Below are 13,758 nucleotides of genomic sequence, written 5' to 3' on the forward strand. Positions count from 1 at the left end.
CTTAAAAGTTGTGAAAAATCTAAGTACTCAAAAATATCGTCTTTAACTACACTTAAAAATTCCAAAAAACAGAATTTGAATATATGCATAATTTAAGCATAAAATGGGGTGAGCATGCTTAAAAAAATCACGCTGTATATATTATAATATGACCAAAGTCGAGAGACTAATACATAAATGTATAAAATATATATTATTTAATATAAATTTATCATAATATGCTAACATATACATCGCTATATTACACCTCTATATATCTATATAATAGTTCAATCTATCAGTACAATATGTCTCAGATCATCCGCTGTGTAATATATATATATCATCTATATAAGACTTATTGTGGTCTAGCTGCGTATGACAAACGGATTCCTCCCATGCAAATAAACATAAAAATCTCAGTGTAAAAATATTGCAAATAATCAATTTGATTGTCGTCAAAACAGTTTATCACAATAATGTTATGTACTTATGTGTAATACCTATATTGTGTAAATAAATACGTGCCACTAACAACAGGGTACAATATAATATATTATTGTAAAAATAGTAAAAAATAACAAACTTCAGAATATCTGTAATCATATTCCATATACACATTTTATGTACTTTACGTGTATCTATAATAGTATATATGCATATGCGTATTATACCTAATACATATAATAATAATATATAGTATAATATAGGTACACTCACCGGAAAAGTAAATTAACGATTTTGAATCGGGAACAAGTTAAAAAGTTTGTCAGACTGACAGGTGGCGGCATCTGACGACGTGCCGCCGTCTCCGGTTGATGGATAGGTGAATATATATACCTGGAAGTACATATATACCTACCTGTGTATATATATACAACGTCGTTGGCGCGCGCGCGCTCGTGTATGAGCGTATGTCATGATGGCCGAGACGGCCGGTCTCATTAAGTGGGAGGCGCCATATTATGGCCATTTCCATACACCTTCCACGTATACATACAGACACACACACACACACACATATATACACTCGAGTCAAATAAAATAATAATAATAATAATGAAAAAAAAATAGTAGAGAGAGAAAAAATACGCATATATATATATACATTATACACACACACACACGAGCACAGAAAAACACAAACACACGGACACACACGCGCGGGGAATGAACCCACGTACGTATATCGTATACGTAATAACGCTGAAATTATCGAGGGGAAGATAATTGTCGCCCGGCGGAAACCACCGCCGCTGCCACACAGACACACACACGCATACACACATACACAGTTCACGAAAAGACCTGACAAGTCGTCGCAGCAGCGTTATATTGCTGTGTCGGTGGTGGGATACACGCGCTTATACGCCACACGAACGCGAGTAGGGAAGAAAGGAAAAAAAAATACAAATACAAACCGACGAAAAACGAAAAAAAAGAGTAAAGCTAATAATATTTTCATTAGTGCGAACATGGTTTGCTCGTGTTTCGTCCGGCCGCGGTGGATGCGCGCGGGAAAACGCACGGAAATGTGATAAATAAAAATAAATCGTCGTCCGCGCATTTTCGTCTTTGCCGCCGCCGTCCGTCGGCCGAGTTGGTACAATATTATAATATTATAATATTATCATATCACACACACACACACACACACGCACACATACACACACACAAACACGAAAACAAGCAATATATTAATCATCGTTTGAACACATCTCTCTCTCTCTCTCTCTCTCTCATTCTCTCATTCACACACTCACATACACATTCGTCCGCGTATATTATAATCTTATATATTTTTTATTATGATGTATAAATAATGTGCGCGTGGGCGAGTGGTGAGCCGCTGCAGCAGAGTGCGCGTGTGGGTTATGGAAGAAGATGACCGGCGGAACAGAGCGGACAGTCTGCAGCAGCAGGAAAGGACCGCAGAACTCCGGCATCACAAGAACGACGACCGCGACGGAGCGACCATCATGAGCGTAAGTCCGACCTATATATATATACGATTTTAATTGTCGTTAAATACTTTATCAAAATAATATGATTTATGATCAAAAAATAAAATAACAATATATACGAGTGTCTATACTAAGTGCGTATCAGACAACAATTTTTTTTTGCATTTTCGGCCAAAGTTCTCAGGATGTTTTTCAAAAAAAAAATGTCCACTACAGTTAAGGTATAGGTTAACAATTTGTTCCTTTCTCGGTTTCTCATCCGTGCCGAATGAAACTTATTTGATTAATAAGCCAACTACAATGTAATTATATATACATAATCTGTAGTTATAGTCTCAAAACTCAATGACATTAGCGTAAAGGTGTATCTATGACATTATGTCCTATAATGTACCCGTAACTTCACCGTCCTGGGCAGACTATTGGCGCGAGAATTATCTACGATGATGACACACATATTGATGTGCGTTTCGTGATTTTGTCGGAAAGTTCGTTCCGTTTCGGCTTATTTTGGCGCCCGAAATACGCATGTCGTGCGTAGACGATACAAATGTTTGTACGTTGATAATTATATTGCCGTGTCGCCATTTATGTTATTGTACGTACGAGGACGATGTTCGCTGTGAAAAACAGATGTTTTGTCACGTCGCGCGCGTGTTTAAATTGAGATGAATGTGCGTTGTCTATCAAGCGGGGAAACGCACGGAAAGGATATCGCAGGTGTGTGTGAAATCGTTACGAATCCCGGGGTTGTTTTTTTTATTTTTCACAACACCAGAAATAAATTGATTGATCGACAATAACGGTGTACATAATATAATAGAAAGAGCAGCCGTATAATGATTAGACGCCCGTTCGCCCATATAACAAGCGCGTAACTTGGACGTATACCAAAGGTGTCGAGTCATCTGGTTAACAAACTCGATAATAATAACATCTTCATTGTCGGACTCTTTGGCGTATATTTGGGTAGATTTTTATATAGGTACGATGTAGACCATAACAACAATCATATAATAATATGTAGGTATACTTACCTCCTATATATATATTGTACCAGTAATACAAATATAATTGAATTATTATATTTATTGTAGTCTTATGTTTTTAAATATTATATTATATATAATGTACACCTGTTAGTTAGACATATAAGTATAATTCGATACTTTTTTGAGTAATATTATGTAATATGGTTTATGTTATTTCAAGTGTGCGATATTTAATGCAATCTTCATAAAAAAAAAAAAAATATATATATATATATATATATGAGTATATATATAATATATACTCATAATATTTTAATAAATATAAATTAGGCTTAAATTATGTTTTATATTTAATGTTCTTTTTACTACGATAAATAATGTTTGTTTTATTTAATTTATTGGATTATCGACCTAGGGAGATATGCATAGTAAGCTTAACTTAAAATAAGTTGTAACATTTTTTTATTTCAAAATTAAATATTAGTTGTGAATATATTTTTATTACAGTTTGTCATGAACGAATATAAACGTTCAGGAAAATAAAATTAAATGTTGATAAAAAATGTTGATGATTAATTTCATAAGTATATTATCATAATTTTGCATTTTAGTAAAATGTTGAATATAATCATTACCTATTTTATAAAAGAAAATGTTTCTTACAACTAAAAATTTGACCATGACTCTATTTTCTTTATGAAACATTTTTAAGTTAGTGCCATTTTTAGAACAATATTGGATCAATAAATATAGCACAATTTTTTATATTATATTATATCCACGATTAAAAAATAAAAAATAATATTATATAGTGTATACCATAATATAAGCAACAAACATAGCAACATAAAACTAGTAAAAACTATTATAAGTAGGTACCGTTAATACACTAACACCACAGTGGCACAGTATATTATATACTAATAACATCTTGTTTACTATAACCAATAAATGTGTTTTAATTGAGCTTGTGCTCAATGGTAAAATTAAAGTTAGAACAATTTTAAGACCAATTGACGAAATCATCATCATCATATAAACATTATGAAGACAATTATGAGCTACTAAAAATAAATAAATCATTTATAGTTGTTGATACAACATATTATATTAACCACTGTGTGATGTTAATGATATAATATATCTAATATACAATAATTAAGTATAATGATTTAGTCTAGCGTTGTATTTGGATTGTGACACTAAAGTATTTTTACCTTAAAAGTTATAACACAATGTTATACTAAATTGTATTATATTAATGATATTAATTATTATTTGAAAATAATATAAAAAATTGTACTAATACATAATATATCTATATATTCTATTGACATTCGAGACAAATGAATATCATGTTCCACCATATTTTATGAATATTTTATATGTGTAATAATAGAGCAGTGTTCGATACATATATGACATCAGGTTTTTCCTAATTGTCTTCGTGTCGTTTTTTTTTCGTTTGAAAGTTAAGTACAATTTCAATAAATTATAATAATAATAATAATTTAAATTGGATTAAGGTTTCTGTGTATTATACGCGTGTATACATCACACATTCAGTCAATTGAATAAATCGAACACGCCGTATTTTCTAATTTGTGTCTTCGTATTATACAACCATGACAAATCTCGGGGCGTTTTTCGATCAAAAAATACCACCCACTTCGTGTGCATGTGCGTTCAACCAGATTATATTCCCGTAATCAAATAATATTTGGGACCTCTCCGTTTTGCGATCTCTCCCCGCTGCAACCGCATCGGTTTGGGCGTTAAAAATTATGTCAGAAACTAATGTCATAAACTCATAACTTAACTTAAAGGGTTTCTATAGTATTATACTTGATTTGTGTTAGTTATAAACACATATAACGTGTTATTATATCGATTCTCTTTTTATAACACTTTACTAGAATATAATTTTAAAATGAGCAAACAACATTACAAATATAACATTAAAATTATGTTTTAAAATATCTTTTTAATAATATCATAAATACACAATTAATAATAAGTATATAATATAATATTGTAAAATCATATTTATTATAAAGTGTAGTTATAATATAATAATATGTTATATAGTTATGTAATTTTAATGTTTTTAAAATAATATTTGTATCAACATTTAACATTGAATAATAATATGTATATTAATAACACCATGATTACAGAAATGCTAGCAATAGGATCTACACGACTACACTAACTTTTTAGTTAGTACAAAGTCGTAACAGAAAAAAAATTCGGGAGGGGGGGGGTCCAACATTTTTTTAATTATAGATACTCATTATAGAAAACGAACATTTTAACGTTAAGAATAAAAAATTTTTGATTATCATCGTTATTAAAAACATATGTCGTCATTATAATATTCAATTTACATATAATAATTAATTATTTATATTGTGCTAAAATGTTTCTACTTTAAAAAATTTCGGGGAGGGGAGGTCCAGAATTGTATTAAACTTTGTAAAAGTTATTAAAAAATAAAATAATATCAATAGGTGCACAATAAAGTTTCAGTACAATTTTCTCGCGTATACCATTTACCAATATATAATATATTATATATGTAGTTTGCGTTATAGACCACAAATTATGTTCCTATAAAGAATTTAATATATTAGGTTTATAATGTATAATAAGAAAAATCGTAAATGTCCGCCAAAATGTATAAATTATGTGCATTTATATTATATAATGTAATATATACCTATAATAATCTACAAGTTGACTATAATAAAATAAAACTATTTACTATCTGGTATATTACTATTTCCCGTAGGCATATAATGTACATACGATAATAGCTACGACACACGCTGTGACTTAAGTGGCACTAAAACTAAAAATAAAAAAAATGGCAACAATTTTTTCTCGAGTTTATAATATAGTAATATTAATAATATTATATACATAATGTAAACGTGTGAAATATATATATATATGAAGTACATGTATACCTACCTAATATGCATGTAGACTGCTGCAGTAGTAATTTAATAATTGGTGAATATTATGTACCACAGTTGCTCCGCTCAGCTGTGTATTATGTACAGGGTGATTCGCCGCAACCATTATGCTTTGTTTTAATTAACAGGTCATAAACACTGGTCAAATGTTTGGAATAGATAGCTATATGATAATTTAAAAATTTTATCTGCTAATAAAGTACCTAATTAATATTAATAAATCATAATTTTTAATCAGATATTTTATATTTTTTGTAACACTATATTTTTAAGGACTATCTTAGTAAATATTTATACATTTTAATAATTCAGAAACTACCAGTTCGAATTGTAATGAACATTTTCAAAAAAGTCAACTGCTAAACAATAATTTATAGGAAAAAGGGCAATCATCATGCGAAAAAAAGAAATTGGCATTGTTATAATATACATTAAAATCGAAGTGTTTGAAAATATGGTTCTTTAAAGTATATGCATAATATAAATGGAAAAAATCTAATTTGAAAAAATTGGTTGTTAATAAAAAAATAAAAAATAGCATTGAGCATCCTTCACTCTGCAGTTATAAGAAGCCACTTCGTTTACACCCGGTGTTAAAAAATACCAAAACATCGCAATAATAGTTATAACCGATATCGTTTAAATATCGTTGCCATCATGTATAGATCTATATTTCAAAAATCTTTCTAGACGCATAATAAATATATACAATAGTAGGGTACCTAAATAAGTGGAATCGAGTACCTACCACATTTATACAAACCACGTGATTTTTCAGCTATATACATTATACATATATATATATATACCTATATACTATTCGTATAGATGTATATTGTATATATAAATACGTAACCGTGTATTTATAAATGTTATCGACGAGCAACAGTCTGCGATAGACGTGCAGGTTTATACCTATATCGGGTCGCAACCGCATTGCGTGATCTCCTTGACGGAATAATCGGAGCTGTCCGACATCACCACAAACAAATGGCTGGTTCTCGTGTTGACGCCGCATAATGTATATAATAGGTATATATAAATTCGTAAAATATGCATACACACCTCTGTATTGTACTTACCTATATGGGTAGTAGTAAGTACAGTATATGAACAACGAACAACAACCAAATAAAACGCGCGAGCCACATACAAAAGCCACACACACTATACACCACGTACGTGAAGTTGGCCCCCCCACATCAACCCAGAAACTTCAAACCTCTTTAGAAAAATTGCTACTTTTTTGCTAGAATTTGCTATGTAGTTTTTAGAATTTGCATGGTTTTGGTTTTCCCAGCAAAAACATTTTTCACTCGGGGGGGCCAACTTCACTGTAGCCCCCCCACATTTACTCAGAAACTTCAAACCTCTTTAGAAAAATTGCTACTTATTTGCTAGAATTTGCTATGTAGTTTTTAGAATTTGCATGGTTTTGGTTTTCCCAGCAAAAACATTTTTCACTCGGGGGGGCCAACTTCACTGTAGCCCCCCCACATTAACTCAGAAACTTTAAACCTCTTTAGGAAAATTGCTACTTATTTGCTAGAATTTGCTATGTAGTTTTTAGAATTTGCATGGTTTTGGTTTTCCCAGCAAAAACATTTTTTATAAAAAAATATTTTTTTTTTATTCCTAATATATTTATATCATTTTTAAATCTCTTTAGAAAAATTGCTACTAACTTTTTATTATTTTTTTTATTGAATAAAAACATGATGAATACGTGTTTTTTTAATTTTATTTTTTCTTATGTTTAAAAAATTATATTTATTCTCATTATTAGAATGAAAACAAAAAATAAAATATAAAATATTTTTTTCGATTCATTCTTCCATCAACAAATATAATAGAGTATCATGTTGGCCATTGGGTGTATAATAACAAAATAGTTTATTATAAAAATTAAAGTCTAATGAACTACATTATAATAAACATTATTAATTATAATCATTTATCTGTTATATATTACTTTTTTACGTCCTGAAGTTGACACCTTGAGTATGGTTGACCAAATTCAAACTTGTGCCAATAAGGTTTTGCAGATTTCATGCAACAATTTGAAACATAAGTTTTAGAATTTGTAACATTGCTTTATGTCCACAACTTTCAACATAGTTTTGGATGCCAAATTTATTGCGTCATTTTTAAGCATGTCTGTTGATGTTGGTATTGTCATAGATGGTTATAACATCAATATTAATGACTCATCAAATATTATTTTAATAATTAATAAACAACACGTCAATGAACTTGGCCCACCCACTTTACGCAATCCACTGCAAATATATGTCAAAAAATAGCGAATACTTATTACTTAGCAATTAATAGCAAGTTGGTTTTCAAAATTAGTAAGTCAAAGTGCTTGCGGAAACTATGCAACAAAATAGTTCATATTTAACTTCTAATTGCATAATTTTTTTTTTTTTCGAAAATCAACGATTTATCAAATAATATTATAACACTACTATAGCCATCGACAAATCATAACGTGTAATAGCAACGGATTCTTCAGACTTCATATAATTATTTCTTATTTACTCTCTAGTAGTTACATGAAAAGTATTATATTATGTATTATTTGGTATAGGTAGATTTGTTTTATTATATAACAATAAAAATAAAATCCAAAGTAAATTTAGGTACTTTGATAAGTGCCTATTTTGTGACTAGTACCTGTCGGCTGTCACATTCTTAACTAAATTAATTTATCCCAGTAATGAACAAATACAATTTAACTATACATTATTAGTTATTAATTTATTATGTCCGTGAAGATACCCCGCCTGTGCCCCACACTAATGATTTCGGGTCGATTACTTCAAGAAAGTACATGAAAAATAATATGAGTTCTAATAATATTTCCCACTGTCTTTTAAAATATTGCTATTTTTAAATGTTTAATATAACCCGACCTTATTATGTATATCGACTATACGAACGATTAAAATGGTTTATATTTAGTATTGTTATCTTGTTATTTACATATGATTGTATCGTCGTTGATTTTACTATCGATAAAGTAAAAAACACTAGATTGTCTGTCATTCGTTTTCGTATTACGATTTCCAACGTGTGATGTTTGATGCGATTTCGTGTACCAACTTATAATATTGATTTATCACATTGTCATTTGCTTGCCGCGTTTGAAAAATGGACAACAAAATAGTAAGTTACCTTGATTGTTTATAAATTATGTACTTTTATGTTTTAATAAATCTAGAAGTAAGAAAATAATAAAGCAATAATAATTATCATAAGGTTATTACGCCGTGTCCTATGTGAATACGACAAATGTGACGAAATTACGAATAATAAAACAGTTTGTATTAGATTCTGAGCGGAGCGATGAATGTATTAATTTTACAATGATGTGTGTTTTTTTTTGTGTCTGTCATCACGTTTTGGGGCAGTAAAAGTGCTTCGATTTTTGACTTCAGTACCTCGTTCGATCACAAAGTGAATCTAGTTGGTACTTTGGGGGGTCAAAAGTAAAAAATTCTTAATAATACTTTTCTAAATAATCGAGAAAAACAAACTAAAAATTAAGGGAAAAACGGGAAATTTTACGCACACTCATTTTTCGACAAAATCGATTTTGGTTTTTGATGTAACTTTAAAACGAATGACCATAGATACATGAAATTTTCACCGAATATTTATATAAGTATATTCTATCAAACATGCAATTTTCAAAAAATTTCGACTTAAGTTGAACTATTCATAGGCATTTGAAATTTTCGATCATTATTAGTTTTTTTTAAATTAATATCGATAAAAATTTATTTGTTAGGCAGAAAAGCTTGAACATTTAATTCAAGGCTCTAAATATATTGTTACAATAGCAGCTGAAAAATAAAAGAAATTCATTGTCACAATTTTATTTTATATGCCTTCAAAGTTTGAATTTTGACAAAATACGTAAAAATCTCGAAAATTCTCAAATTATTTTAAGGTAGAAATTCATAAAAAATTTTCTTTTTAAATCTAAGATTTAAAAATTTAATACAAGATTTCTTACAAGTTTTTCAATCTTTATCACAAATAAAAATTCCACCGGAAATTCAAATTAAATTTTTATGAGCATTTGAAATTTAAATTTTTACAACATTGGATTTTCACTGGATTTCACATTTAGTGATTTTCTTATTTTGGTGTAACTCTAAAAGACTAAAACAAATGACCGCAGATACTTGAAATTTTCACTGAATATTTATATAGGCATTTTATATATTTGATACAATTTTCAAAATATTTAGATTTGTTTTGAGCTGTTTACTGACATTTTAATTTTTCAACTTTTTTAGTTTTTTTTTCTATAAATATCGATAAAAATTTATTTGTTCGGTAGAAAAGCTTGAAAATTTAATACAAGGCTTCTAACACATTGTAACAATAGCAGTTAAAAAATATTAAAAATTCGTAGGCACGATTTTTTTTTATAAGCATTTAAAGTTAAAATTTTGACTAAATACGTAAAAATCACAAAAATTCGCAAATTATTTTAAGCTAGAAATGCATGACAAATTTTCTTTTTAAATCTAAGGTTCGATATTTAATAATCTATAATATATCCTAGACTGACAAATCATCTCCGTTTAGAATCGTTTTTTGTATACAATGATACCTATCATTTCATTCAAATTTAACCTACCCTAGTCAGAGGTCCACCCCACCCCCTAATGTACAGCAGAGCGACATCCACTTACCCGCTTTTTTATGTTTTAAATTAAGGTTCTCAGAATGATATTTTATCTCATGATAGGAAATACCTAATATACATAAACTGTTATTATATTAAGTTAATAGTAGTAAGATTACTTCAATAATTCATGTTATTTTAAAATTAAATTAATTTTTTGAAATTCCTCGTCTAATATGAATATTTATATAATAATAATACAAGCCAAACTTATTGAAAATCTTGTATTAAATTTTTAACTCGTAGCTACTTATACAACATTTTTATGAATTTTCAACTACAAAATTAATTGTTTATTTTCGCGATTTTGACATATTTTGTAAAAATTTGAACTTTTAACACTTATAAAAAAGATTGTGCTTAACAATTTTTGATTTTTTTTTAACTACAATAAGAGCGACTTATAAGTAACGTTGTATTAAATTTTCAAGTTTTTTTGAGTACCCAAAATTTTTTTATTGACACTTTAAAAAAAATAATTAGAAATATCGAAAATTGTTGTACAGTATACATACAAAAAAAAAACTCATAATTGTAAAATCAATACATTAATCACTTCGTTCAGAATCTAAAGAAGAATAAATATAATTAAGTAAATTATAAGATTATTAGGTAGTATAAATATATTTAATAAATAAAAACTATTTTAAAATATAAATTTATTTTCATATCTTATATTTTCACCTACGTGAAGCTGGCACCACAAAGTTAGCACAATCACCTAAAACCATTCCAACAAACTCTACTCGGACTTGTTGGACAATTGTTAGATTTTGTTGGAAGCTATAAAAAAAGTTATTCGATTTCAAAGTTTGTAGTGCCAACTACATGACAAGCACTACATTTATAAAAAAACACTTTAAAACTCTTACAAAAATACTCATATAACGTTGTTGGACATTGTTGGGCATTTGAACTTTGAAATTGAATACCTTTTTATATAGCTTCCAACAAATGCCCAACAATGTCCAACAACGTTATATGAGTATTTTTGTAAGAGTTTTGAAGTGTTTTTTTATAAATGTAGTGCTGGTCATGTAGTTGGCACTACAAACTTTGAAATCGAATAACTTTTTTTATAGCTTCAAACAAAATCCAACAATTGTCCAACAAGTCCGAGTAGAGTTTGTTGGAATGGTTTTAGTTGATTGTGCTAACTTTGTGGTGCCAGCTTCAAGTAGGTTATATTTTCTATATTTAATGATATTTTAAAGTAGAATAATGTTAAAAATATAAAATTGGTGCTGCTATAGTAATTTTATGTTCAAATTTGAATAACATTATATCGAATTAGTCAAAAAATTAACAAATTTTTAATTTTTTTAATTACGACTTATGTGTATTTTGGTACCTAATATGAATATAAAATACCTTTGACAGCCTTTGCTCAGAAACGTTTTTCTTTTACAATGATACAAAATTGAATCAATATTTAACAAAATTTACTATATATATTAAGCTATTAAAGTGATAACTTATTGTCCTACTGTGCTATATGTAAAATGGATTGCGAGATTGATATTTTATTTTTAAAAACAACAATAAATACCTACATATTTTTTTTTTCTGATAATATAAAATGCGGGTGTCTAAGTTTTTAAACAATTTTATTTTAGGAAAAATCGAAGAAAGGTAGAAAACCAGTAGTTGAGCTAGGTATTGTCTTCAGTCATCTTGAAAAAAGGAAAAATGACTTATTTAATGAAAATGGTATTTTGAAAAAAGCCTCTTCGAAAATTTGGAATGAGATTTCTACTGCTCTTGAAGGAAAAATTACATCAGTAACATTGCATTTGGCTGTGCATCATAATCGAAATAATTGGCAAACCAAATTAAAGAATCTACTAGGTATTAATGAAAAAATAACTGTTCTATCATCAAATGATAAAGAAAGTTCAACAGATGAATCATTTATATCGTCATCAGAATCATCATTATCATTAAATGACTCTAGTAGAGAGTTATTTAAATTTTATCTGTCATATGAAAAATTTAGACTAATATGTCCTACAACAACTTCGTATAAAAGAAAAAATAAAAGAAGAAATTATGAAATATTAACACCATATGTTTGGACAGATATAATAAATGATGAATTTTTAAAGGCTCATAAACTTCCTTGTAACTTCATTTATAAAAGAGGGAAAGCATACACGAATTCCGAAAGTAGGTATTACATTACATTTAAGGCAAAATGTAAGGATTGTGATGCTAATCTTTTTGGTTGGAGTGAATCTAAACCTGACGAAGGAAAACCGCTAGATGTTTCAATTTTAACGAATAACACAAAGGGGCTTGAACATCAACATAATACAAAAAGACCGTTGAAAGGAATAAAACGTCAAGAAATAGGGCAATCATTAAAAACCGATCTCGCTTGCAATTGGAGGCGTGCAAATGTTGATGATATGGAGTTTGGTAGTATTTCCCCACCAAATTTATATAAGACATCTGTCTTACGAAAAGCGAAACAGGAGTCGAAAGATAAAGAAATAGGTAAAAAATATAAATGCTCAGTTCAATCACTTGTAGAATTTAAGAATAATTCAAAGTATTCAGGGTCTATACATACTATTGGCATCGATCCTTTTTTAGTACATTATTGGACTCAACATCAAATTATAATTTACAAAGAAGCATGCAAAAATTATTGTAAGTTATCAATTGATGCTACTGGTTCTTTAGTTAAAAAGCTTAAACGTTCGTCGCTAAAATTACTATCAAGTCACATATTCTTATATGAGGCTGTAGTAAGTACCAGTTTTGGAAATAACATGACTGTTTCACAAATGTTGTCAGAAAAACAAAATACTTTGACAATTTTTTTATGGTTGAGTGAATGGATGCAGTTTGGTATTGGCAATCCTAATGAAGTTGTCTGTGATTATTCGAAAGCTCTACTTGGAGCCACGTCGAGAGCCTTTTGTAACGGTAGCAGCATAAGCAGCTATGTAGAAAATTGTTTCATGGCATTGATGGGTCATGAGGAACGTTTACCGTGTTGTTTCTTACGCATAGATGTTGCACATGTTATTAAAATATTTTGTCGATTGAAATGTTTAACTGGTGTAAGAAATAAAACACTGAAAGAATTTTATGTTAGATCACTGCGGCTTCTCTTATCATCAGAAAATCTTTTTGAA

The 13,758-nt window shown here is 28.9% G+C and overlaps 1 protein-coding gene across 1 annotated transcript in view; it reads left to right on the forward strand.

Annotated features, from left to right (window-relative positions):
* The first annotated feature begins 1,308 nt into the window (after window positions 1-1,308).
* The window catches only part of Sp1 (transcription factor Sp8), an 83,123-nt gene continuing 70,673 nt past the window's right edge, over window positions 1,309-13,758 (forward strand). The window contains exon 1 of the mRNA XM_089228688.1: window positions 1,309-1,964. Within this exon, the coding sequence (XP_089084814.1) occupies window positions 1,854-1,964 (111 nt within the window). The 5' untranslated portion in view covers window positions 1,309-1,853. The remainder of the gene's footprint in view (window positions 1,965-13,758) is intronic.

This window comes from Diuraphis noxia, unplaced genomic scaffold (assembly GCF_037042655.1).
Source record: "Diuraphis noxia isolate RWA-SAM2 unplaced genomic scaffold, SU_Dnox_SAM2 contig0005, whole genome shotgun sequence".
Lineage (NCBI taxonomy): Eukaryota > Metazoa > Arthropoda > Insecta > Hemiptera > Aphididae > Diuraphis > Diuraphis noxia.